This window comes from Alnus glutinosa, chromosome 1 (assembly GCF_958979055.1).
Source record: "Alnus glutinosa chromosome 1, dhAlnGlut1.1, whole genome shotgun sequence".
Classification (NCBI taxonomy): Eukaryota; Viridiplantae; Streptophyta; class Magnoliopsida; order Fagales; family Betulaceae; genus Alnus; species Alnus glutinosa.
Window position 1 is genome coordinate 34,502,887 of NC_084886.1, and position 24,571 is coordinate 34,527,457.

General features: G+C 36.7%; 1 protein-coding gene across 5 annotated transcripts; it reads right to left on the reverse strand.

Annotated features, from left to right (window-relative positions):
- Nucleotides 1-759: 759 nt before the first annotated feature.
- On the reverse strand, nucleotides 760-23,590 carry LOC133879087 (uncharacterized). Of its 5 annotated transcripts, none has more exons than XR_009902030.1 (11): nucleotides 23,336-23,590; nucleotides 22,376-22,566; nucleotides 22,223-22,283; nucleotides 21,975-22,023; nucleotides 18,185-18,239; nucleotides 18,017-18,104; nucleotides 15,703-15,821; nucleotides 11,014-11,139; nucleotides 9,947-10,040; nucleotides 1,264-1,502; nucleotides 760-1,093 (listed from the first exon to the last, which is right to left on the reverse strand). XR_009902030.1 is itself a non-coding variant. In XM_062317636.1 (11 exons), exons 1-11 carry the CDS (start codon nucleotides 23,493-23,495, stop codon nucleotides 1,034-1,036), a joined length of 1,158 nt encoding a protein of 385 aa, XP_062173620.1. In that variant the 5' UTR covers nucleotides 23,496-23,588; the 3' UTR covers nucleotides 760-1,033. The 5 variants fall into 5 exon arrangements, 4 of the variants coding, with proteins under 4 accessions (XP_062173620.1, XP_062173623.1, XP_062173628.1 ...); XM_062317636.1 differs by having other exon boundaries at nucleotides 1,348-1,502; nucleotides 23,336-23,588; XM_062317639.1 differs by having other exon boundaries at nucleotides 1,348-1,502; nucleotides 9,947-10,033; nucleotides 11,025-11,139; nucleotides 23,336-23,587.
- Between the last annotated feature and the right edge of the window lie 981 nt (nucleotides 23,591-24,571).

Consider the following 24,571-nt stretch of genomic DNA (forward strand, 5'->3'; position numbering starts at 1 on the left):
GGTAGCAATGGTAATGGGGTAAAAAAACTGACGGCATATCAGTACTGCTTGTAGTGATGATGTTTTCAAAATTCGTTAGCCATAAATATGTACCAAAATGTGATTAAGGCTAGTGGCCATGGATATGAAATAAGGCTAGACAGCAAATTGGTTTCAGATGCATACTAAGAATGGTTACTAAATGAACTCCCTGTGGTGTGTACCTTGTATTTTAACTACATGAAGCAATTCAGGAGATTGTTGCCTATGAAATTTGAACTACATAGCAAGTACAAATGTGTATAGTGGTTTTAGGGGACATGCAATTCATTCAGACTAAAGGCAAATTTCTGTATGATATGAAAACAATTTAGGGGTGTTCTAACCAATCACTTACTTTTTCTTTTATAAAGTAAAAATCAAGTAATCACATCTCCATGAAACATGTTGATAATAATTAAGCAGAAAATGTCATCAATCTTAGAACCAAATGACATCTTCTGTCCCCATAAACAAGAGGTGGAGGGTGAGATCACGGGTTCAGTCCCATAAAGGTGCCTGAGTGGTATTTACCAATCAAAGAGGGAGACAAAGAAAGATGATGTGGTCTTCACAACAGAAAAAGAAAACAAATGAAAATGACTAAGAAATATGGATATGTGACATGCTAAACAACAGTGGATGATATGGAATAAGGATCAATGAAAGCATCCACAATCAGACATTAAAAAGGTCAGAGAAAGGAAATTAGTAGTTGGATTTCTACAGCTGACACCATGATTGGTACAAGAGATACTGCATCAAGGATTCGTACAATGTATTGCAAATACATCTCAGACTTGAGATCCAATATTGACTATCAAACCCAGTCAATTTCTTCCTGTCCATAACAATGGAAACCGACAGGAGCAGAAGTTCAGTGTGAAAAAGATAGAGGTCATATTTGTGTACAACCATAACAAGATCTGTCATGAGAAAGACAGAGTGAGGAATACAATTGTTTGACATACCTATCCAAATCAAGGAAGCTAAAGAAAACACTTCCCAAACAAAATTAGTGCTTCCATCCCTTTGAGTGACCGTCTTCCATGTATGGCTCCAGAAATCCAATAAACTGAAATAACAGAAGGAAGCATAGCTTTACTCAAATTATTTTAGCAAAAATCAAAATTATATGATTAAGCTCCACTTGTTGACATCTCTTCTCCAAATTACAAAAAAGTGCTAAGAAAAATCAGTATCGAATCTCATAAAATAAGGAGAACATCAAAAACACATACACACCTGCACATGCGACAACTCTTTTATAGGCCCAAAACAAACAATTAAAACCCAAAGTAGTGTATGCCAATAACATTACATTGGTACCTTGCTTCCATCTTTAGACCAGCGAGCACCATATCCATCAGCAACCCTTATTTCAAAGACAACACCATATGGTGGGACAACATGCACATTCAACCAGTCACAATGTGCTATTAAGTGACAGACGACATCCATTGAAAGCTTATTTTTATCAGAATCTGGAAAGAGCACAATGAATAGGAGGAAAACAATGGTCAATCAAGAAATTAGAAATATAATAGAAATGTTATATGAGACATGTTGGATGTATATTGTATTTCAATGTACTCAAAAAAAATCCTGGAACTACAATGACCTGTAATGCATAAAACTGTCAATTTTGACTAATTCAAATAATGTGCACAGTATTGCAAGATGGAATACCAAATATCTAAGCAAATGAGCTATAATTTATTGAATGATTTTTGCTTTTCCTTTCTAACTTGTATCAATATCCAAGGAAGACACATGTATCTTATAATCTACACACCAGGATTCAAAACCTTATTTTCTTTTTTCTTTTTTATAGTAATCGAGATATCATTAAATGTATAAGGCGCCTCCAACTACACAAGAAGCATACAGAGAAAATATCTAACTAGAAGTAGAGAAAACAAAAAAAATAAAAAATAAAAAATAAAAATCACGATAACTAAGCACCAAAGCAGAAACAAACGCTATTGTCCAAAGATACAGAGTATTGAAGAAAAAAGACTTAAGCTCTTCCAATGTTCTCTCACAATGCTCAAAACTTCTATCATTAATTTCCCTCCATAGACACCAAAAAGGCACAAAGATACCATCTTCCACGCAACAACACTTCGAGTGCTGCCGACAGTCCACCAACAAGCATACAAGTCAATTTCTCGTCTAGGCATAACCCAAGACAGCCTAAAGCTCTTGGAAAAAAAAAAAAATTCCATAAGGCACAAGCAACCTTACAATAGAGAAGAAGATTGTCTATGAACTCCCATTTCCTTTTACACATACAACACTTGTCGATCACAATGACACGATGCTTCTTAAGATTATTCATAGTAATAATATTTCCTAAGGCCGCTGACCAAACAAAAAAGGTTGCTTTTAAAGGAATCTTAGTCCACCAAACACTATTCAAAGGGAAAAGAAAGCCATCATTACAAACCAAGACACTATCGAAGGATTTAACATTGCACAACCCTCTTTTGGAGGGAGCCAACCAAAGCTTGTCTTTACCTTCCTGTTTAACTCTAACTGAGTACAATACCCTGAAGAACGAAGCAATGACATCCACCTCCCAATCATGAGCTGCTCTAGTAAATCTTATGTTCCACTTATTGGAGCCCCCAAAAAGCTCCAAGTGAGTTGCTACAGAAGCATCCTTTGCACAAGCAACATCATATAAATCTGGAAAGGCTTCCTTTAAGGCCATAACCCCACATTACGATCATGTCGGAATCTAACCTTGGACCCATCTCTCACTTCAAATCTGGTATGACTTGAAAACTTCCTCTAACCCCTTCTAATATTCTTCCATAATCCCACACCATGAACCGCCAAATTTAGAGTCCACAAAACTCTCCACCAAGCCTCTTCACATAACGCTGTATCCATTTTTGTCGTGACAATAATTTTAGAATCCCCAAAGAAGCAGAAAAAGACAATAAAGATAACCCAATCACATAGGACACCAAGATTTAACCTGGTTCGGCTTAACAAGCCTACTTCCACAAGCAGAGAAGACCAGTAGAAAATTCATTATCAAAAGATAGAGCATAAAGAGTAGTAGGGAGAAAACCACTTAAAACCCAAAGCCCCAACACACCTAAATCCCACTTTCACACAAAAGAGAAAAGTAACAAAAAGAGAAAACTCTCTTTTCTCTCAATGCCCATGCGGCACAACAAGGCCTGTGATAAAACGTTGTGAGTAGTGCAAGTTCTTTCTCTCTTGCTATTTCACGCTCTGGAGCATCTCTTTTATAGTTGTTCAAAGTCAGTAACTTCTCCTAAATTGAGAAGTACTTGAAGTCAGCTATAAGAGAAATCCAACCCGAGTGCAAGAAGGACAACGCAACTGAGAACTCCTAATTTGACAAAAGACACAGTTGGGCCCCACTGACTTGTGGCAATTCAAGTCATAAACGACAATTTTCCTAAGAGAGAAAGATTGAATATTAGCAAGTTCCGAACTCCCAACCGTTCCTCAAAGATCGGAGAATAAAATTTGGACTAGCTTACCAGGTGATATTTGAACTTTTTGCCTAGCCCACCCCATAAGAAATCTTGTTAAAGCTTCTCAATATGGTTTGCAACACCCGTAGGGAGAGGGAAAAGAGACATGAAATACATAGGCAAATTGGAAAGTGTGCTCTTAATAAGGGTAACCCTACCACCTTTAGATAAATACATTATTTTCCGACCAGCCAATCAACACTATATTTTCAATAACACCGTCCCAAATAGGCTTGGCCTTATAGGAGGGCCCCAACGGAAGACCAAAATACCACATCCCAGAATATTAGTCAACCCATCCACATTATCAACATTACCCATAGGAACCAATTCTGACTTAGCTAAATTAATCTTCAATCCCGCACAGCTTCAAAACATAAGAACATGCACCCCAAATGGCGTTGTTGGTCTGGGACTAGCTCCACAGAAAATCAAAGTATCATCAGCAAATAGAAAATGAGAGATATCAATCCCACCAACATTCATTGTCCCCACAAAGAAGCCAAATAACAAACCCCCACTCACTAGAGCAAAAATCATCATATTCAAAGCCTAGATCATAATGACAAATACTAGAGGAGATAGAGGGCCCCCCTTGTCTCAAGCCACGAGAGCTATTGAAAAAAAAAAGGTGGGAATGCTGTTCACTAAAACTAAGAAACGCACTGAGGAAATACCACTATTTCGCCCCAAAACCGTACCTCTTCAACATGTTACATAAGAAAATCTCAATTAACATGATCATAAGCTTTTTCTAAGTCCATTTTGCAGAGAACACCCGGTTCTCCAGATCTTATTCTACTATCAAGGCATTAATTGGCAATTACTAATATTGTTTTTGTACAAACTCTTAAGATGCCACAAACAACATTCATAACCAAGGTTAATGCCAACAAAAGTCAACCCATCTCAAAAGCTGAAGCCTCTTGTAGACCCACAGGTTAATCTAGGCTCGCACAAGGATCCTCCTCGACCTCAATAATATTTGTTGAATTCACAATTTTACAAGTGAAAAAGTAAGTTCACGCACGCCTCAAGAAGTAAAAACTAATCGACCGTTATTTGTGTGTGACATGAGCCCCCTTTTTCCTTAAAATTTCTCTTTCTTTTTAAAAGCTGGTTTTCAAGATCATAACTTGTTTAAGTCAGATGCATAGTTTTTCATAAAAACTATATATCGAAGTGTCGTAGTGGAGTTGACAGTGAAATCATTTAATTTAGAGAGAGACTTTTCATAATAGAATCCAAACTATAAATTTCCTTGGCATTTTCCTTTCCATAATCTAATGAGTAATTCTAAAAGTCACTCTTGTATCCTTCTTATGTCCCTCCAAGAACGACGTGGCTTTTAAAATCATCACTTGATCAAAATTCAATACTGATTAATCACAAGCTCAATGGTGATTTTAAAAGCCATATCATTTTTTAAGGGACAAAAAAATGACTTCTAGCATTACTCTAATCTAATACTTATATTAATGCAGAGAAACTCAGCTGCTAATATATGATAATGGAAAAAAATAGTTAAATCACTATATGCTACAATACATGTCATATTCACAGGCATATATATAGAACATAAGCAATTACTCAATTCAGTCCTTGACTTGTTAAGCATATCAGTCCCCACTTAACCAACCATAGGGTTGTTAAGCAATCATCCCAGATTAACCACGGGTTTTGATAGTCGCATTACCCCTCCAAGCATTGGGTTGTTAAGCATATTGCCCTCACTTAACCGTTGGGTTTGCCCCTGCTTAACGTTGGGTTTGTTAAGCTCATTCCCCCCGCTTGACCACTAGGTTGTTGAGTGTTTCATTCCCCACTAAACGCCTTGAGGTCATGTCAAATCATTTTCTTAGAACCTCTTTCCATCTTATATAATTGTACTTTTCCTTCCAAACTTTTTTCTTTCAAAACCTTTTCCTTCAAAATCCCTTTTTCATTTAAACCATGTAAATTTCAGTGCAACATATATTGACATATATGAATATAATAAAATTCAAAGGGCTCATTATCACGATGAAATATCCATATATCAGTAAATAGCATGATATGTAGAACATTTGATAGAATCGAACAATCAGATTCTAATCCTTCCTTGAACCCTAAGACCTCTATTGAATCCTTAGGAACTTTTAAATCACAAAAATGACATGTAAAAACCCTATTTTTACAAAATTGTCTAGTCTCGATCGATCGAGCTTGGACCGAGGCTCATTGGAAGTTTCTGTCTGACATCTTGGTCGATCGAGCATTGATCGAGGCTCTTGGGAAGTTTCTTTCTCGAGCTCGGTTGATCGACGCAGTACTTGGTCGACCAAAGGGTTCTGGCGGCATTTCCAATTTTTGAAAACACCCCAAAATACTACTTTTTCCATCACTTTTCTCTCCAACTAGTGCTTAAACATCAACAACTACGTATATACTATGAAAACAACCGTTTAAAATTGTCCAATATATCCAAACTTCAAATATTTGAAGAAATTCCTAGATTTTATAAAAACCTCCATTTTCAATATTTTTCATTCTAACTAAATTTGGGCAACACAACAACGCATTTAGGCATCATTTCCCAACACCATGCAAGCCCTTAACTTATACTTTATCACATTATCACCAAAAACCCTAGTTTCACCAACTTCTACTACAACCTCTATCATAATACAAACATTGTCATTATTATCACAATATTGTCAAGGGAAATGATAAAAAAACAACAATTACACAATTCCTACACAACCATCACTCACATGGGGTGGGCCCATATGCTGGTAGGCCCCACCCCATGTGGGTGATTGTCGTATACAAGTTGTGTAATTGTTGTTTTTCTATCACTACCCTATTGTCAATATTATTTTGAGATTATAATGGCACTACGATCACTATTTATGGACAAAGCGATAGTGAGAGTGTTTATACCTTCTCAAAGTTTTGCTCCTTCAACACCTCCTTCCTTCTCATGCAAGAATCGCACTTTTGTGCTAAAATTGCATAGCTTCACTACCTCTTACACTCTCCCAAACGTTTCTCAACGTTTTCAGAATGAAGAGAAACAAAATGCAAGTTTCCCTTCATTTTAGCCTTTAAGTAGGCTTCTAAAGTCGATGTAGACCGTGCTCGGTCGATCAAGCTTAAGGCTTAGTTGATCAAGAGATTCCATTTCAACCACCAATTATTTGCCATGTGTTCGGTCGATCGAGGGTTGGTCTCAGTCAACCGAGACATCACGAGTCAATTTGAGTTTAGGTTGAGTCTAACATGTTCAAATCAGTCGTTTTTGGCAGAGCTCAATCAATCAAGTATCTTCTCGGTCGATGATCGAGCATTGATTCTTATTGCCAAAAATTTGGGCTTGACACTTGTCCTTTTTCTCAGTCGATCGAGCTTGGTTCTTGGTTGATCAAGCTTTGTGCAGTAAGCCCTAAACTATGTGTTTTCGACTCTGTTTTCATTCTGCTTCGTCCTATTGCTCTTGGATCCTTCTGTACCTTATATTAACATGATCCTTGATGTGTATTTTATGCATTTCTTTAATTTCTTAATATTTAAAGTACACATTTTAATTCCTGGGCATTATAGGGAGTCACTTTCTACAGCTAATATAATGCCGACAATGAGTTTTTTTTTTTGTTTTTTTTATTTTTTATTTTTTTATTTTTTATTTTTTTTATGATGAGGAACCCCTCCAAGGCAGGGCCACTTCGTGTACCCATCCCTCTCAAGTAAACCTTGGACCCATTTAAAGCGCCCCCTCCACATGGATCGGATAATACTCCGGCTTCGCCGGCGTGCTGGCCCCAAGAAATTGTTTGCACCCAAGGGGATTTGATCCTTAAACCTCATGGGACTACCACAAAGAACAAGGCCCTTCCCACTTGAGCCAACCCATTGGGGTTAAACAAGGGGTCCGACAATGAGTTTCCAGGGTCATGCTGATTGTGGAAGTTCTTGGCTGCAAATATGCAGCAGTAACAAGCTGGTAGTGGTGGTGAGGCCCTTGCGATAGTAATAACAACAGGTTGGTGGCAGCGGTGACATTGTTATGGTACAGGAGATACTGGTGATGATAACATTTAGTAGATATGATGGGGCTGGCAGTCGCTCATTAGTGACGGTGATGGCTGTCTCTCAAAATCCTAGAGGTGAGATGATGTCTTTAAACCAGACTTTGTTTTTTGATTCTCAAAATCCTACCAGTGTATTTGTAATCTTGCAGATAAGAAAGAAATTTGGTTGTCCATCTATAACAATATCAAAGTTCTGAAACTCTCCAATGGAGAACCACAATTCCAGCCTCAATTCCCCAAGGGCCAAACCAAAACAAATGGTTAAAGATGCATTTGTGTATATGTATGTAACACACACACACACACATATATATATATATATAGTGAGTTCAAGTTATTCCTGGTATTTATCAATGTTACATCATTTAATAACTTCTCGCTAGATGAGTAATTTATCAAGATGAACAGAAAGTAACAACTATCTCATTATAAAATATTCAAAATTTTGGTTTTTGAATTTTAAGTTATTTTATATAATGATTTTATACAATAGCTATATTTTATATATGAGTTCATAGATTGTATGCAAAATAACATCAGATCGACATAAAATTCAATGGGTTCGCCAGAAGGTAGGGTTCCTCCGAAATCTTCTTTGGAAGACTCTACACCTAAGACTCTGATTCAGTACAAGCGCAAATTCAAGGACATGAGGAAGCCGAAGTTGGTTGGGGGTCAAGGAAAACACGATGATGTGGGCTTTATCAGGCGAGGGTTTCTCAAGTCAAGTTCGTCCTCTCCTGTCTTGGCAAATCGCGGTGGTTCTGCGTCATCCCACGTCTGTATCTTGTTGCTTGATGCTCCTTCGGCAGTTGAGTCTGCAGGTGGTGTCCAGTCCTTCTCTCCATTGGAGTGATCTTTGTTATGCTCCACGGTGGGGTTCGGGTCCAAGGGACAAGAGTATAAGATTGTGGCTTTCCTCTCTGCCCTTGATGAGGAGCATTTTCGGGAGGATATGCTTGTGGGTTGAGAGCTTTAGGGGTTGGTTTGTTTTGCGGGATGTTGTCTGGGCGAGTCGGTGTTGAGGTTTTGTTTCTCGTATACTCCGTGTGTACTAGGGGGGCCTTGCGCCGTTATTTATAAAATTTGCACGCACTTATAAAAAAATAAAAAAAAATAAAAAAAAAATAAAAAACATTTTAAAGCATAGATTGAATATGCTATTCAATGGTGGGAAGATCAAATTTTTATTCTACTAAAAAAAAAATTGAATAATATGAATCTACAAAAAGTGATACCAAGTGTAACATGAACTACACACACACACGTGTGTGTGTGTCCATTCTCAAGATGATAAAATTATTTAGAGAGTTAGTATCATAAGAAAAATACCAAATAACCTTTCTACTATACATTCACTAAACTGATAAAGTATTTTGAGAAAACACTATTTTAAGTTTCTCAAGTTCATCTGTTACATTCTTGCAGAAATTAGTACGCAGACCCTAGCCATAGCCCATAAAGTTATTAAAAAAAAAAAGAAGAAGAAGAAGAAGAAGAAGAAAAGAAAAGAGATTTCTAAGGTAGGCAATCTGACTATGGTCATCGAGAAAAGAAGATGTCATGTTCTCCAAAATCCTTTACCTTCATTTAATGTCAAATTCTAACACAAAAGCTTCTAAAGCTTGGTCATGGAGTGTAGTCATACTTTTCATGTTTTTTTCTTTTCCTTTTCTTCCCTTTTTTTTTTATTTTTTTATTTTTTTACAAAGAGACAAGTACCATAGTTCATATTCACTAATAAATAATTGCATTTTTTTTTTTCGTTATTTTTATCTCTTCATTTCCTTTTTCCAAATGTGATGAGTATGCAGCCACAGATCTTGTACAAATTTGATTGTAATACCACTAATGAAGGTAAGATGGTGTGGAACATTCTCCAATGTCCATTAATTTGGGGCTACCTTTCCATCATAATAAATCTAGCTTTCACATAATATCTATGACAAACTTCCCTGATTCCTTTCATCCCAGTATGTCATCTTTTTTCTATGGCAGATTCCCTAAAGCAGAACTTTTTGAACAAAACAAAACATTAAGTCAGAAATAATTTCAAAGAACAGACTCTAATAATAAATAATCTGAAGAATTTGCTTCAAAAGGTCTCGCAGAAAAATTGTATTTGGAAGACACACGGGGAATGATAGTTTATGCTCTACAGATACATGAGAAATTGGTAGATGCCTGCAAGAAAATCTCTATCCCTTAAAGCAGGATGGTTATACACATTTGAAAGCATACAGAATTCTTTTTAGAAACTTGTGCATCCAATAAAGCACAGTGAGAAAAAGAAAATAAAAGAAATTAATCCGCAAAGCTCAAATTTAAACAGGTCCTCACCACTTCCTTTCAAAGTACCCCAATATTTACTGCTACTCCTATTAGCATGCTTTGCCAACGCCCTAGCTCCATGAGTCAAGGTACAACCTTTAATCTCAAGTCACAAACAGAGGAAATTTACAATCAAGCCATAAAATTTTCATAAAACCAGTCTTAAACCTCTCAGAATAAAGAGGAAAACACAATTATGGAGTGCAAAAAAAAAAGAAAGTTCTCTCAACCATTTGACAAGCAAAGCATGCATATAGTTTTGACAAGTATAACTGAAGCAATCCAGGGCAAAGTTTAAAGAATGATGTACAGTAGATTAGTGTTACTTACTATGTAGTTAAATTCAATTTTTACATCTCCACTGCTGAAATTGGTTAGGAATGGGTGTTGAATTTGTCCCTGAATTGTTGGTAGTCTCACATAATGTAGATGATGTACTGAAGGCAGAGGATAACTTGCATCTGCGGTGCCATTGCTTACAGATTCTGCAATTAGATAAGTTGTTTCGAGTTTTTTACTTCCTGAGCATCCCTCAGAAGCAGTGAGGTTAAAGTTTTTTTCGGGTGGCTGTCCTAAAACTCTTTCAAGAGAGAGAAAGAGAGAGAGATTTCAGGGTTCTCAGGTCCCACCAGTTGGTGGTCTTGTTGAAAATATTAAATCACCAATCCTAACGATTTTCCAATTTGTACTCTTCGGTTATGACCCTCTCAACATACATTTCTTAGTTACACAATCAGATGAAATAGGTTATTTGACTCAAGTATTGCTAAATAAAACCTATAAAGCCGTTGGTCCTAGTTCCACAGCTTAACTGCCAAGTCAATTGTGCAGACAAGGTAGAATGGCTTCCCATCCTTAAAGGATAAGATAAGTCCTCTTTTGTAGATAAGAGCATAGCTTCAGAGAGGTGGCTTTTTTCACAAAAAATTCTAAGCTTTTCTTTATTTGACTTGATTAATTTAGATGTTACAAGGTTGAACCAAGCAGTTCCAAAATGCCGAATACAGAAACCAACTTCTAGAAAGCCTTTTGCAAGTAGGCAAAGGTAAGCAATCAATTAAGATTCATCATCTTACATTTGGCTTACATGGCAACATAAATGATGATAAAAGAATTGATCTTGGTGGGGGAAGTGCATCTGGAATTGTCCCTGTGGTATGTGTCAGACCAAGAAGGCCTTGAACGCCCCCATAACTCAATCCCTGGATAAAATTATAAAATAGTGAGGACCACATAAAATTGTGAACTTTATGTGACATAAGGTATATAGCAATCATTAAAGAAAAGCTACTCCCTACATCAGGACATTGGAGAACAAGGTGCAGATGCACTCAGTCAAAGAGTTATAATATGCATGTATATATGCTTTCATTTTAATGTGCATGTGGGTGTGCAGGAACTAGGGACAAATAATCTTATTAATCATCAAAAGAAGTGAATGGTACTCGCAAGATGATCACTAACACCTTGAAAAGGGTAAAGAAGGAAAGAAAGAAAGAAAGGACCAAATCTGGAATGCTGAACATAATTAGAAGCACTAAAATTATATACATCCTTAGGACAAAAATTTGAGGTGGGTGATGGCTTCAAGACTAGTTTTTGGCATTATATGTGGCGTGGGGATCAACCCCTTAAGGAAGTGTTTCTGGAGTTTTTTAGCATTACCTGCTCCAGGGATGCTTCTGTGGCTGATCACCTTCTATTCTCTAATGACTCCCCTTGATGGACTGTCAATTTTGTTAGAACGGCGCATGATTGGGAGTTAGATTTCTTTTCAGCGTTTTTTTGTTAGTTGTAATCCATCAGATTGAGATCGGACAATGTAGACAAGCTTTATTGGAACCCCACTAAAAAGGGTTGTTTGATGTGAGATTGTTCTATAGGGTATTAGTCCCTCATGACACTCCCTTTCCTTGGAGGTGTATTTAACAAGTAAAGCTCCTTTGAGAGTGGTCTTTTTCGCTTGGTCGGAGGGCGTATCGGGGCAGTGTCTGCAAATTGAAGAAGGCATTATATGGTTCAATCAGTCAAAGAGAGCATGATGTGGAAAATTCCCTAAAGTAATGGACTTTGGTCTTCATCGGTGCCAGACAGATCACTCGGTCTTTCACTTACATACTGTTGTTGGGTATATTATACCAATTGTCTATGTAGATGACATTGTGATTACTGGAAGTGACTATGGTGGAATCATTGTGCTAAAACAACGTTTACAACAACGCTTCCACACCAAAGATTTTGGTGAACTTTGATGCTTATTGGGGATTGAGGTTGCAAGGTCAAAGATAGACATCAACTTATCTCAAAGGAAGTTACTTGACATCCTCAAGGAAATTGGATTGTTGGGTGCTCAACCTGTTGACACTCCTATCGATCCGAATCATAAACTTTTGAGAAATGAAGGAGAGTTATTCTTGAATCCTAGTAGATACCATTGACTAGTTGGAAAACTCAATTATCTCACCATCACAAGGCCAAATATCTCATACGCAGTTAGTGTAGTGAGTCAGTTCTTACATGTTCCGAGACACTCACATTAGGATGCCATTATTCGTATTGTTCCAATACCTGAAGAGAGCCCCAAGACGAGGAAAAATCATTTTCTTTAGAAAAAAATGGTCATCTTAGGGTAGAAGGTTTCATTGATGCAGAATGGGCAGGATCACCTTTAGATAAAAGGTCCACTACGGGATATTGTACCTTTTTGGGAGGAAATTTTGTAACATGGAAGAGTATGTAAAATGTAGTTGCACAATCAAGTGCAGAAGCATAGTACAGAACTATGCCTCATACTGCTAGTGAGCTGACTTGGTTACAACACTTTTTTCAAGACATAGGCTTCCCAGCGCCTATTCCTATTCCACTGTTTTGTGATAATCAACCCGCTCTACAAATTGCCTCCAACCTTGTGTTTCATGAGAGGACTAAGTATATTGAAGTAGATTGTCATTTTGTTTGAAACAAGATATTGAGTGGAGACATAGCCACACCATTTGAAAAGTTGGAGAACCAACTTGTTGACATCTTCACAAATTCATTGTGTAGAAATCGGTTAGAATCAATGTAACGCCCAAAAAATAATTTGGGAGTTTGTTAGTCTTTAACTAATAGTACATTGAGTAATAAAACACTTAGAAACTAAGAAAAATTCTAGTTTTATGCTTTCAGTTCGAACTGAGAGTTCATTAGTTCAAACTAGCTAAGGCAAAATAAAGTTTGAAGGAAAACAAAACCTTCTGTCCTAAGTTTTGTTCCAAGTTAGTTCGAAATGGGAATAAAAAAAGTGAACCAAAGGCATCCGTTCTAAGTGGCGTCATAAGTTCAATTCGAATTGAGCAATTTAGAAGCCCGACAGACCCTTTTGTCCTAACTTCCGTTCTAAGTTCAGTTCGAACTGCATCCGTCTTAAGTTCAGTTTGAACTAAAGACGAAAATTCAGTCTTTATAGCGTATCTTAAGGGTCAGTTCGAACTGAAGACCGAAAATTAGACTATAAATAGCAGACACACGATTTCACTTCACACAAAATCACATTTCACTCTCTCTCTCGTCTCTCATGCTCTCTCAAAATAGGTTGAGACTCAAATTAGAGTTCTTGGTCCATGGGACAAGTTCTACACCATTTTCATGGTTCGGGTTGAAGATTCTTGGTGTTAGAGCTCTAATCTCTCCATTATTCAAAGGTATGAGTCAAACCCTAGATTCTTTATAAATTAGGTTGATTATTTGGATAATTATGCTTAACCCATGGAATTCCTTTAGGGTTTTTGTGTAAGGAAGGTTTCTACTCCATTCCCAAGCTTTGGGTTAAAGATTCGCGTTGTTGGGACCTTGATTCCTCCATTTGTCGAAGGTAAGAAATGAAACCTTAATTTCTCTTGAATTGGGTCAAATTGGGGGTTTCCTAGATTCACTTTAGGGTTGGGTTAATTGTGTGTGTAGTGATGATTAACCCTAGATTTCCTTGGGTTTTTATGGAGGATAGTACTTGAAGTGCTTGAGCACTATGTTATTTTACAAGTTAGGGTTATGAATTGGGATTTAAGTTGAATGGTGCATTGCAATGTGAAATTGCAGTGTGAGCTTGAGTTGGGGATCCTTCTCAACTGTCTGAAGATATTTGTAAGTATATTACTTACCGAGGAAAAAATACTTGTTTTTAAAGCATGATTATTATGTTTAGTATATTTTGTGAATTAACATGACTGTGTACTTAGATGATTTTACATGTGTTAAGAAATGCGTTAAGCAATGTGTTGAGAAATGAAGTTGAATAATGCATGATTATGAAAAGAAAAGATTGATTGGTTTTATGAGCATGGCATGACAATGCTTATTGTTGTACAAATGATAATAAGAGATTAATGTATTGGGACAAGCCCCCAACATGACCCAAGAACAAGTCCTCTAGTGTTGTTAACCCCATAATAATAAAGTGGGACAAGTCCCCCAGCATGATGATGGAGTAAGCTCCTAGTGTTGATAGAAAAATAAGGATGTTAAACAAAGGGACAAGTCCCTATAAGCCGTAAGCGAAGGACAAGTCCTTGAGAAGCCATCGGGAACAAGTTACCAAAGAGACATGAGAAAGAATGAAAAAGGGAATGAAAGAAATAATGCATTGCATGAGATATGTTTTGATGTTTACGAAATGTCTTGCATGAGATTGATATTGATGTTTATGAATTGCTTTCTTGCTTAGATATGCTTGTATGCATGTGTTTCGCTAATGGGATGTGCAATGCATGTATATGTGTGTAGCTTGGTTATATGATATAAAGGAATATGCTATGGCTTAGATGTATATATATATAGTGCGGGATGTGAAGTGTATATATATATTCTTATTATTATTATTATAGCTAAGGTAATAATACATTGTAAAGGCTTATTTCTCTACAGTGTTTACTTCATCAGCTATGGTTTGCTTTGAACTATAAAACCTATTGTAACTGTTATGTAAACTCATGGTAGAAAACTTTACAAAAGATGGCTCGTTATTAAAAGTCAGTGTTTTATATACTTACTAAGACTGTGGACCCGCATATCCGTCTATGTTATTGTGATAACCCCACAATCGCATGATGTTGTCGTTGCAGGTGTTGAGGACGAAGATGATGACCCGGTAGCTTTATACTTGAGCTATTATGATTGAGGTCAATGGATGCCTTGGGTTTTGTTTGACTAGTGCCATTAGTCTATCTTTTTTGTTGTGCATCATTTTTGTTGTGTATATACACTTATGATGTAGTTAGTATTGTGCCGCATGTGGCACTTAAGTCTAGACAATGTTTTTTGTTATGTAAAGATATGATGTAAACTTTTATAATATAGATGTCAATTTATCAACTATGTGTGTTATATGATGCTGTTGATTAGATGTTAAAGAAAAGAAAAAGTCTTTCTGCTATGAGATTCATAGTCTCTAATGTGTTGTGATGATGTGATGATCACATTTGATGTTATGGTTATTGTGATGGCGCTTGCCTCTTGCCCTTGTCAATTTGTTCCAATCTGGACTTATATGACATAAATGCTCCAGCTTGAGGATGAGTGTTAGATGGATAGCTATCACAACCAGTTGTCCATACCAGCTGTCATTCTCATAATATTCTCCCCATTCTTTATAACTAATTCTCTTATATATGTGAAATGGACAGATGGATTGAGGGCTGCAAGAGTCTGAAAACAGCCCTTCTCTACTCACATCTTCTTCTTTTTTCTTGCTAATTTATATCATAACAGACCAGCAAGCAAGCACTTACAGAGAGTAGGGCTGCCAAACAAATGTAGGGCTGAAGATCCACTTTCGAAACAAAGATTGCAAGGACGCCATTTGACCTTTCCTTTTCTTCTGTGTAAAACTTCCTGTAGATTTGTACACCTGAAACGATGCATGCCTATTATTCGTAGACTACTACAAGTAGAAACTACCTTAAAGTGAGGAATAAAATTCTTAAATAAATTTTATTTGGTGACCCTCTGAATTAAATTATTCAGAGCAAGCAACTACAAAGATCACTTAACTCAAGCAACAAACAAAAACAAGATTACTCCTCAGCTTCCTGGCTAGAAAATATGTTTAATATTAGAAGTTCCTGTTTAAGAGAGTGAGAATTTAAGTGCTAGGGTTACACCGTATTTTCCACCAAAACCGCAATTTCTGTATTATGAAAAGCTACATAGAAGAGTACCTTTTCTTTCTTTCTTTTTTTCTTTCTTTTTTTTTTTCGGATAAGTACATAGAAAAGAACATTGTTTAATTTGTTTCTCTCCTTTCCTTTTCTCCTTCTTCCTCTTGTCTTCACTTCATAATTTTCAGTTTTTAGGATATGGCATTTAAATCGTATGTATCCTTAAAACCCAGTTGTACTTTTCTATGGTTAAGGAGAGTTACTACACCCCATCCCTTGGTATTAAAACTGATTTTTCTAGAATTATGGAGAGTTCACAGGCTGGCAAGCTTGAAGTGTTCTCATTGTCATTAATTTGCTCATGAGTTGGTTTACATTATTAGAATATTAATCAAACGATTAAATTTATCTTTTCCTATTAATTCACAGGCCGACAAGCTTGAAGTGTTGGCCAAGGTAAAAAAACTCAAGAAATGCACCTAAAGTGTTCTCATTGTCATTAATTTGCTCAGGAGTTGGTTTGAGTTAGAATATTAATCAAATAATTAAATTCAAATTTTCTTATCAACTTAAGTTTTTGAGATAAATAGCAATTTAATATGATATCAGAGTAGACATTTTTTTTGATAAGTAGAGAATTTTATAAAAAGCGTAAAAGGCGCCCCTAAGCATACATGAAGTATACAAAGAGGAAACCAAAACAGGAGAGCAAGAGGAGAGAGGAAAAACACCCGAAAAACCCAAAAACATAAGGAAACCCAAAGACCCCTAGAAAACCAGCCCACAAAACCCAGAGACTAAAACATTACATCAGAGGCCCTCTTGCCTTGCCCCGGCTAGAACCAAAACCCCTAGCATCATAATTAATAGTGCACTCTAGGTTCTTCATTTCACAACACCCTTTAAACTTAGGAGTGGGGACTGGAGCCTCTAGACGATGCTCCGCATCAATTAGAGCCATGAAGTCTAAAAAGGCCTTCTCATTCCCCTCGCGAGAAACCCCCAAAGTTTGAAAACAAAGGCTAAGATCAATAGCTGTCCCGGGAGAACCACCAAGCTTATCAAGACCACCTCCCCGCGAAGAATCATCAACAAAAGCTGCCCTGGAAGACTCGCCCACTTCTGAAGGAGAAGGAGCTGTGCCCTTTGGCAGACATTTAAATTCAAACTTTGTCTCTATAATTCACCTACCATTTCAATTAAAAATTCCGCTTTTTAGACCTTGTTTATTGAGGGGAAGTGTTAAAATATTGATTAAATTCACCATTTTCTATCATTTTAAGCTCTTGGGATCGTAGTGATTTAACAGTTTATTCCTATAGGGTCTAAAAATAATGTTATAATTTTTTATAACTAATAAAATTCATTAATAGTGCAATAAGGTACATAATCCTAGTATACTGGATGTACACAATAGAAAAACCCTAAGTAGAATCTAAAATCCAAAAGATCAAAGAACTCCTACAAAAAAGGAGTGTGAACTAGTAGCCACCATCCAATCATAGAAAGCCCTATCATTATTGTTATTACTATTACTGTTCCTGTTCTTATTCTTTTTGTTGTTGTTGTTGTCGTTGTTATGGTTTTTTTTTTTATATAAGTAAAGTATATTGAAAAAGCGCAAAGGAGCGCAACCCATAGTACACAGAACATATACATGAGGCCCTTAATTCAAAGAAAAAAGAGAGCAACTATCTATGAATTGTTATGGTTTTTATTATCACTATTATTATGCATAAAAACGTCTTGATTCTTAATATTGTCACCAGAACATTTTTTACTTCAAGCACAAACTTTATTTCTCAAATTTCACTAATGTACATATATACAGTTGTGAAATGGAGCATCTTTCTAGCCATTGACCAGAGCAGTCGACTTCTGTGTCTGAATGCATATATTGTATCACCGAACAGGCAGAGAAACCCAATGAAATAAAAGTTGTCACCTTCTTCAATGGTTTCAACTCCAGGAAGAACTTTTGCAAGACTCTCAGCTGTCAACATATCTGAGAATGAAGCATACCGGCGGACATCCTGCAAATTTATGAAGTAACAAAGAGCAGAACCAAAAGGATATAGGAACAATGAATCAATCGCAACAACAGGATTGACACCTGAACTTCAAACACCACACATCTGTTGAAAAGAATCATAGATCCTGAACCAATTCTGCAAGCATTTAAAAAAAAAAAAAAAAAAAAAAAAAAAAAAAATTACAAACAACAGAGTAGTAAATTGACCAAACGCATAGAAAACCCAATCAAATAATATTAAATCATCCAATTTTGGAAAGATTGATGTACTGGAAGCATAATACTTAAAATATGAAAGAAAAAAAAAAAAAAAAAAAAAAAAAAAAAAAAAAAACACCAAGAAGAAGAAACAAAGCCCTTACTTAAATAGGATTGACCGTTAAAAGACATCCAAATAAATTTATTTTGGTAAGTTATACGAAAAGGAGGAAAAGAAGACAAGTCCATGTCAAAGTGGCATGGGCTTGAGAAAAGACGCTCAAAGATTTTTTTTTTTATTTAAAAAAATAAAATAAAATTGACTGGTTGCAATACAAGCAGGAAGAGAAGCATTATGAAGTTCAAGAAACAGGCTCAAGCCTTGCCAAAGCTGGCTGACATGTAGTTCAGCAGCCATAAACTCTTCTGTTAGCATACATATTGACTTTTCAATCTGAACATCAACACAGAGACCATGAACCTCAACATATATTATGCATAAATAAATGAATGTTTCTCATAGAGAAATTAACAAAGTATTTGAACATAGTACATATATAAAAAAGAAAGAAAAATGAACTTGCAGTAAAAGCAGTTTCCAGCCACGAAAGAGAACAATTAAACAAAAACCTCCCTCAAAAGACTTATATAATACAGACTATCATAACTATAAGAGACAAAACCTCTTTTATGACTACCTCGATGACATTTCCTACATACATAAACCCACTCATTTAAGAGCTATTTCCTGAATGGATCTCTCCTGCTCTATCATTCCCCACTTAGCATTCAGCCTTGAGGTTTTTATGATTTTTTTTTCTATTCCATTTTTTACTATGATATTGTCCATATCTGGTTTTTATGATTATATATCATACCAGATATACGATACCATTTGTAGTGGACTTTTCTTACATGAAAGGGGATTTAACGAATAAAAACATAGAAAATACTAGATAAACATAAATTGAAATGATAAAGGCACTTCAAGAGACCTATCTCTCCGATTGGCACTTCGAGAGGCCAAAACTCTCCTACAAACTACGGGCTCTTCGAGAGGCCCTGGCTCTCCTGAAACTACTTCACTCAATACTCTATTCTTTTTCATGCCTTCTTCCTACGGCCATGATTCTCTTTTATAGACTCTTAACACAAAGCATATTCTAAAAGGTATATTCTACCGTTACAACTTATTTTCCTAATATCCCTTACATACCCCTAACTAATACCCCCTTACATTCCCTTCCCCTTAAAAACACCTTGCCCGCAAGGTGTGCTTACAAAGAAGAGACCCATCAGTCATGCTATTCACAAGCCCAAATAAATTGCAGCCCAATAATTGCTCCCGTTAACCTTCCAGAAGCTCCAGCTAGTCTTTCCCACACATAACCCTTGTTTTCTTTTTCTTTTTTAATTCATGAATTGCCAACAGACACTCCCCATGAGTCATGCATTTGGGATTCTCTGATTCCATCATGAGTCATGATGCACACCTGGACACCCATCATGTAGACCTGCAAGCTTCTACATTCTTCTACAGTCTTCTTCTAATAAGGAATACAATACAATGAACCTTATCTGATTCCATCACAGGGAATACAATGAACCTGGACATTTTCTTGAGTGACTGTGATGTTATTGACTGTGACTGTAAAAAATCCTCCCTCTTCCTGAAGCTTCTCATGCCTCTCTCTTCCAACGTTCCGATGACAGCTCCATGGATCTTCTGAAGCTTCTCCTTCCTCGACCAGCTTCTCTCACTATTCACGCGGAACATTGTGCTGCTTAATTCCGAATCTGCTCTTCGTCAGCCACACGGACCACCCCATTTTCTCCTATTATCCTGCAGTTTCTAGAACTAAAAGAGAAAAGCATCGGAACTGGTCCAAGGCTCCCGCCCCCAGCTCGGCTTCTCGGACCTCCGGTTCGCTGTCCGGCGCTGCTCCCGCGACAGCGGCATTCTGCGCGTCTGCTTCAGCCGCCGCACATGCGGATCTCCTCGCGATAATGCGAGACCTTCTGTGAACAGCTCGGTAGCTCTGCGTCTCCTCCAAATCTTGAAGAGTTGCATCAAGTCGTTTCAATTTCAGCAGAGATATATTCGAATCTCTGGCATCGCCTCTGCCAAATCCTGCTTCACAAGCACTGGACCGATCAATTTGTAGACATTTGCTTCGCCTCTACTTGAGGAAGCCATTTGTGGTCGCTTCTTCGACTTGAGTATATCACAGAGCTACACTCTCTGCTCCGTTGAGGACGCTCCAGATCGGAAAAAAAAAATTCCAAATTTGAACCTGCATTCGCTGCTTAGTTGAGGACGCTCCAGATCGGGAAAAAAAATTTCTGGACGATTTGGAAGCTATGGGAGAAGAATCGAACGGCTTTGATACCACTTGTAATGGACTTTTCTTACATGAAAGGGGATTTAACGAATAAAAACATAGAAAATACTAGATAAACATAAATTGAAATGATAAAGGCACTTCGAGAGGCCAAAACTCTCCTACAAACTACGGGCTCTTCGAGAGGCCCTGGCTCTCCTGAAACTACTTCACTCAATACTCTATTCTTTTTCATGCCTTCTTCCTACGGCCATGATTCTCTTTTATAGACTCTTAACACAAAGCATATTCTAAAAGGTATATTCTACCGTTACAACTTATTTTCCTAATATCCCTTACATATCCCTTACATACCCCTAACTAATACCCCTTACACCATTCCCCACTTAGATGATTATATATCATATCTGTTTTGGCGGCTTTAGGGTTTCGGTTGTGGGTCTTTTGTGTCTCGACTGTCTATTGGGTTTTTTCGGGTGTTCTCTTCTTCTTCTTCTTTTTCTGTTTTGGTTTCCTTTGTATACTTCATGTATGCTTAGGGGCGCCTTACGCCTTTTTATTATATTTCTTTGCTTACCTCTAAAAAAAAAATGATTATATATCATACCATCACTTATCCAATATCATATGAGGATCAACTTCGAAAAGGTAACGGGATTATTAAGGAACATGCTGAAACTTATTTCGCAATGAATTTTTTTATTTTTTGCACTGAATGATACATATTCATACTTGATACTTCTGTTAACACAAAAGTCAATATGCACCCATCTATCAGAGGTCCAGGCTGGCCTTATTTTTTTACCTAATTTTGGATCATCAAACTAAGCAATAATCTAAATAGGTAAACTCTGTCTGCTTTCAGGGAGACAAACTGCCTCAAGTGACCTGGCCATGCTACCTTAAGCATGTATGTGTCACACAATACATTCTAAGCAAAATTTGATCAAATCCGATTAAGTAGAAATTGAAATGACAAAGTTCTTGGGGAGATTCTTAGATTGATAAGTATAACATGGCTTCAACCATATCTTTTAATACATCAACGTCACTTGGTTTAGTTTGGGCCTCCAACTGATGCTCTAGAGCTTTCCATTGGTTTAGTTTTCAGTGACAAACCAATAAAACAAAAAACGCACCTCCTCCATACATTGTATTGCATTTAGGTGATTGCATCCGGTATCCATGTTAGGCACCGAAACCCATTCATACTTGTCTTAATTACAAAGTAGGAACTTAGAATTATATGTCAAACAAACCAAAATGTCATAAAAAAAATCATCTATCAACTGATTCAATCTGATTTTTACGCAAAATTGGAATTATTATACCTATTGTAGTCACCAACAGCACATCTTCCTTCGATTGTTTTCTGGCCATCTAAGACAACATCAAATTACGATATATAATATGCTTCAAGCAGGATTGACAATAATACATCAATAGATGTAGAATAAAAAATGCAGAGCTTCATAGTTATGATAAAGAAAAACTTAACTCTCATAGTTATGACAAGAAATATAATTTTGTAATGTTCAGACAATAAATATGGAGATTCATAGCAGAAACACATCGCTACCTTTTAGCTGCGAAAAGAAAGGCTCCTGAACATGAAGTTCATGGACAGCAGTCTTCATAATCTGATAAAAGACAACATCTTTTAAAATTAATAATAAAGTTCTGATACACGAAGACAAATTGGCATTGAATGATACCATAAGTTATAACTTACATTCACTATCTTGGCTCCCTTATCCAAAACCAGCTTCTGCCATTCATTTTCTTTCTGCTTCAAGGAGCTTCCCTCAGGGATCAATGTCAAATTGCAGTGTGACCTACAGAAGGCTTTGGAATCTATTGAGTCTAATAAAGATGATGCCAGACGCTTGTATAAGGGGTATGGAGGGACTCCTTCAAAAGAATCTGCAGAATAAGTTTGAAGAATTAACATCTTCATCAATTTAATAAGGCAGGCACCTAAAATTCTAAATAAAGTACCAAAAAAGTACCACTCTTTCAAATTATGTAAACCAAAGAACGCATATGCTTCATCAGGAAGCCATCTTTGACTTAGAATGTAAATTGTCTAAATACCTTTCAATTATATTTTCGTTGAATTTTAGAAGATTTTTGGTGCTTAAGATATTCATACAAAGTACGAAGTACGATTCTGATTGCAAATATGCTAAATCCAAACATTAATGCTCCATTTTATAGCCAAGCAAACCCGGGAAATCAAAATAATAGAATTTTAAATCTCCAACTTTTACATTTTGAATTCTATAAAGAAAAGTAAAACAGACGCAACAGATCCGTTTGAACCTGGTGTAACAGAAGTTTTCTTCTTGAGTCCCAAAAACTGCGATTTTTTTTTTTAATTTGAAATAATCATTTCTTTGGCTTTCTTGCATTAAACCGCCAAAAAATGGCAATCAATCATTTTCTATCCTAGCCACTTGAATTCCTACATCAGATTAGTGGTCACATGTTTCTAGCTTGATCTTATATCCAATGCATTCATTTGTCCAAATATTGTTCTCAAGGTTCCGAACAATCAAATTATTCAAGTCAAAAATCTTTATTCCTTTTTCCATTTGCTACGCCTAGTTAGTCATTCCTGTTTTTTCTTTCACTTTTTCTCGGGAATCAAACAGAAAGGAACTCATAAAAATTGATGATTTTCAGATATTACCGGTCGTGGCTAAGCAGGGGTCGGTGGGATCGTCTTCGAGGAGGTTGGAGCAGAAGGCCTTCGAGAGACCTAAATCGATTTCTGAGGTTTCGTTTATATAAGATTCCAGAGTGAACTTCACCAGCTCTTCCATAAAATCCCTCGGGTTAACCGGAGACATTTTTCCGATGCTTGTTGTCAGTTGTCACAGTCGAGCGCTTGCCGCTTTTATACATATATATTCGTAAGTTCATACAGATTATATTTGGACAGCGTACAAATTTGTTTTGTTTCTAAAAATATTATCCACACCAACACTTCCAAAGTTGACAAAATTTAATTAAAATTATTATTAGGTCAAAATTTAATAATAACTCATTTAAAATTCAGTAATAACATGTCAAAAGGGTATAAAAGTAAAATTGTGATGTTACTCTTATTAGAATATCGAAAAATTAATTAAAGAGTGATTTTTAACCTCTCACCAATTACACATGGTGGACCACTTTATCGAGGGTTCAAGTAGCCCACAAGCTAGAGCAGGCCCATTAAAGGAGAGGGCTTAGAACTATTAATTTGTTTGAACCAACACCTAAGCCTAGTGACCTTTGGAGGGAACACCATAGGCATAGGTAAGAGCATGGAATTCGTACCTATGGTACGTCACTCTACCAACCCACTAAAGGACAGTGATGACAAATACCCACAAGAAAAAGGAATATTCAATGCTTCCCTACTACCCATGCACACACGCTTGGGCATTCCATATTGTCAAGGCACCTCCCAACCCTAGGGCACCAAGGCCAAATAGTTAAAATCTCTCACCATTATAACAGGGTGACCACTGTAGCAAGTAATGATCATTTTCTTAATAACTCTTGCACCTTGCTTTTCTTTTCTATTCAAAGTCACACACTAACTTAGGCATCAGAGATGTTCCTATCTGGCACACTTGGAAAGCCTCCTTCTTTACCATCTATCTATTTTGCAAGCAACATCGGCTAGCTTACCAGTGTACAATCAACTGTACTAACAGTTTGCTGCCATTTCTGGGAACCAACAAGACTTTCAAATCCCCTAAACAAAAGACCACATGCCAAACACTAGGTTAAGAAGTTCTCGGATGGACAATGGTGGCACCTCTAGCAAGCCAAACCTTTAGGACTAGAGGTATGCAGCACTTGACACACAATTGTTTCACCTCTCCCAAAATATTGACCTCGTCCTCCAACAAAACCATGGGATGATGTAGCGGTT

Excerpts from the sequence above, each read along its gene's own strand:
- LOC133879087 (XM_062317636.1), bottom strand. The coding sequence starts at position 23,495 with ATGTCTCCGGTTAACCCGAGGGATTTTATGGAAGAGCTGGTGAAGTTC. Across the intron at positions 18,240-21,974 it reads GCTGTTGGTGACTACAATAG|AATTGGTTCAGGATCTATGA; the intron begins GTATAATAATTC and ends AAATGCTTGCAG. Across the intron at positions 1,503-9,946 it reads GGGTACTTTGAAAGGAAGTG|ATTCTGATAAAAATAAGCTT; the intron begins GTGAGGACCTGT and ends TGCTCTTTCCAG.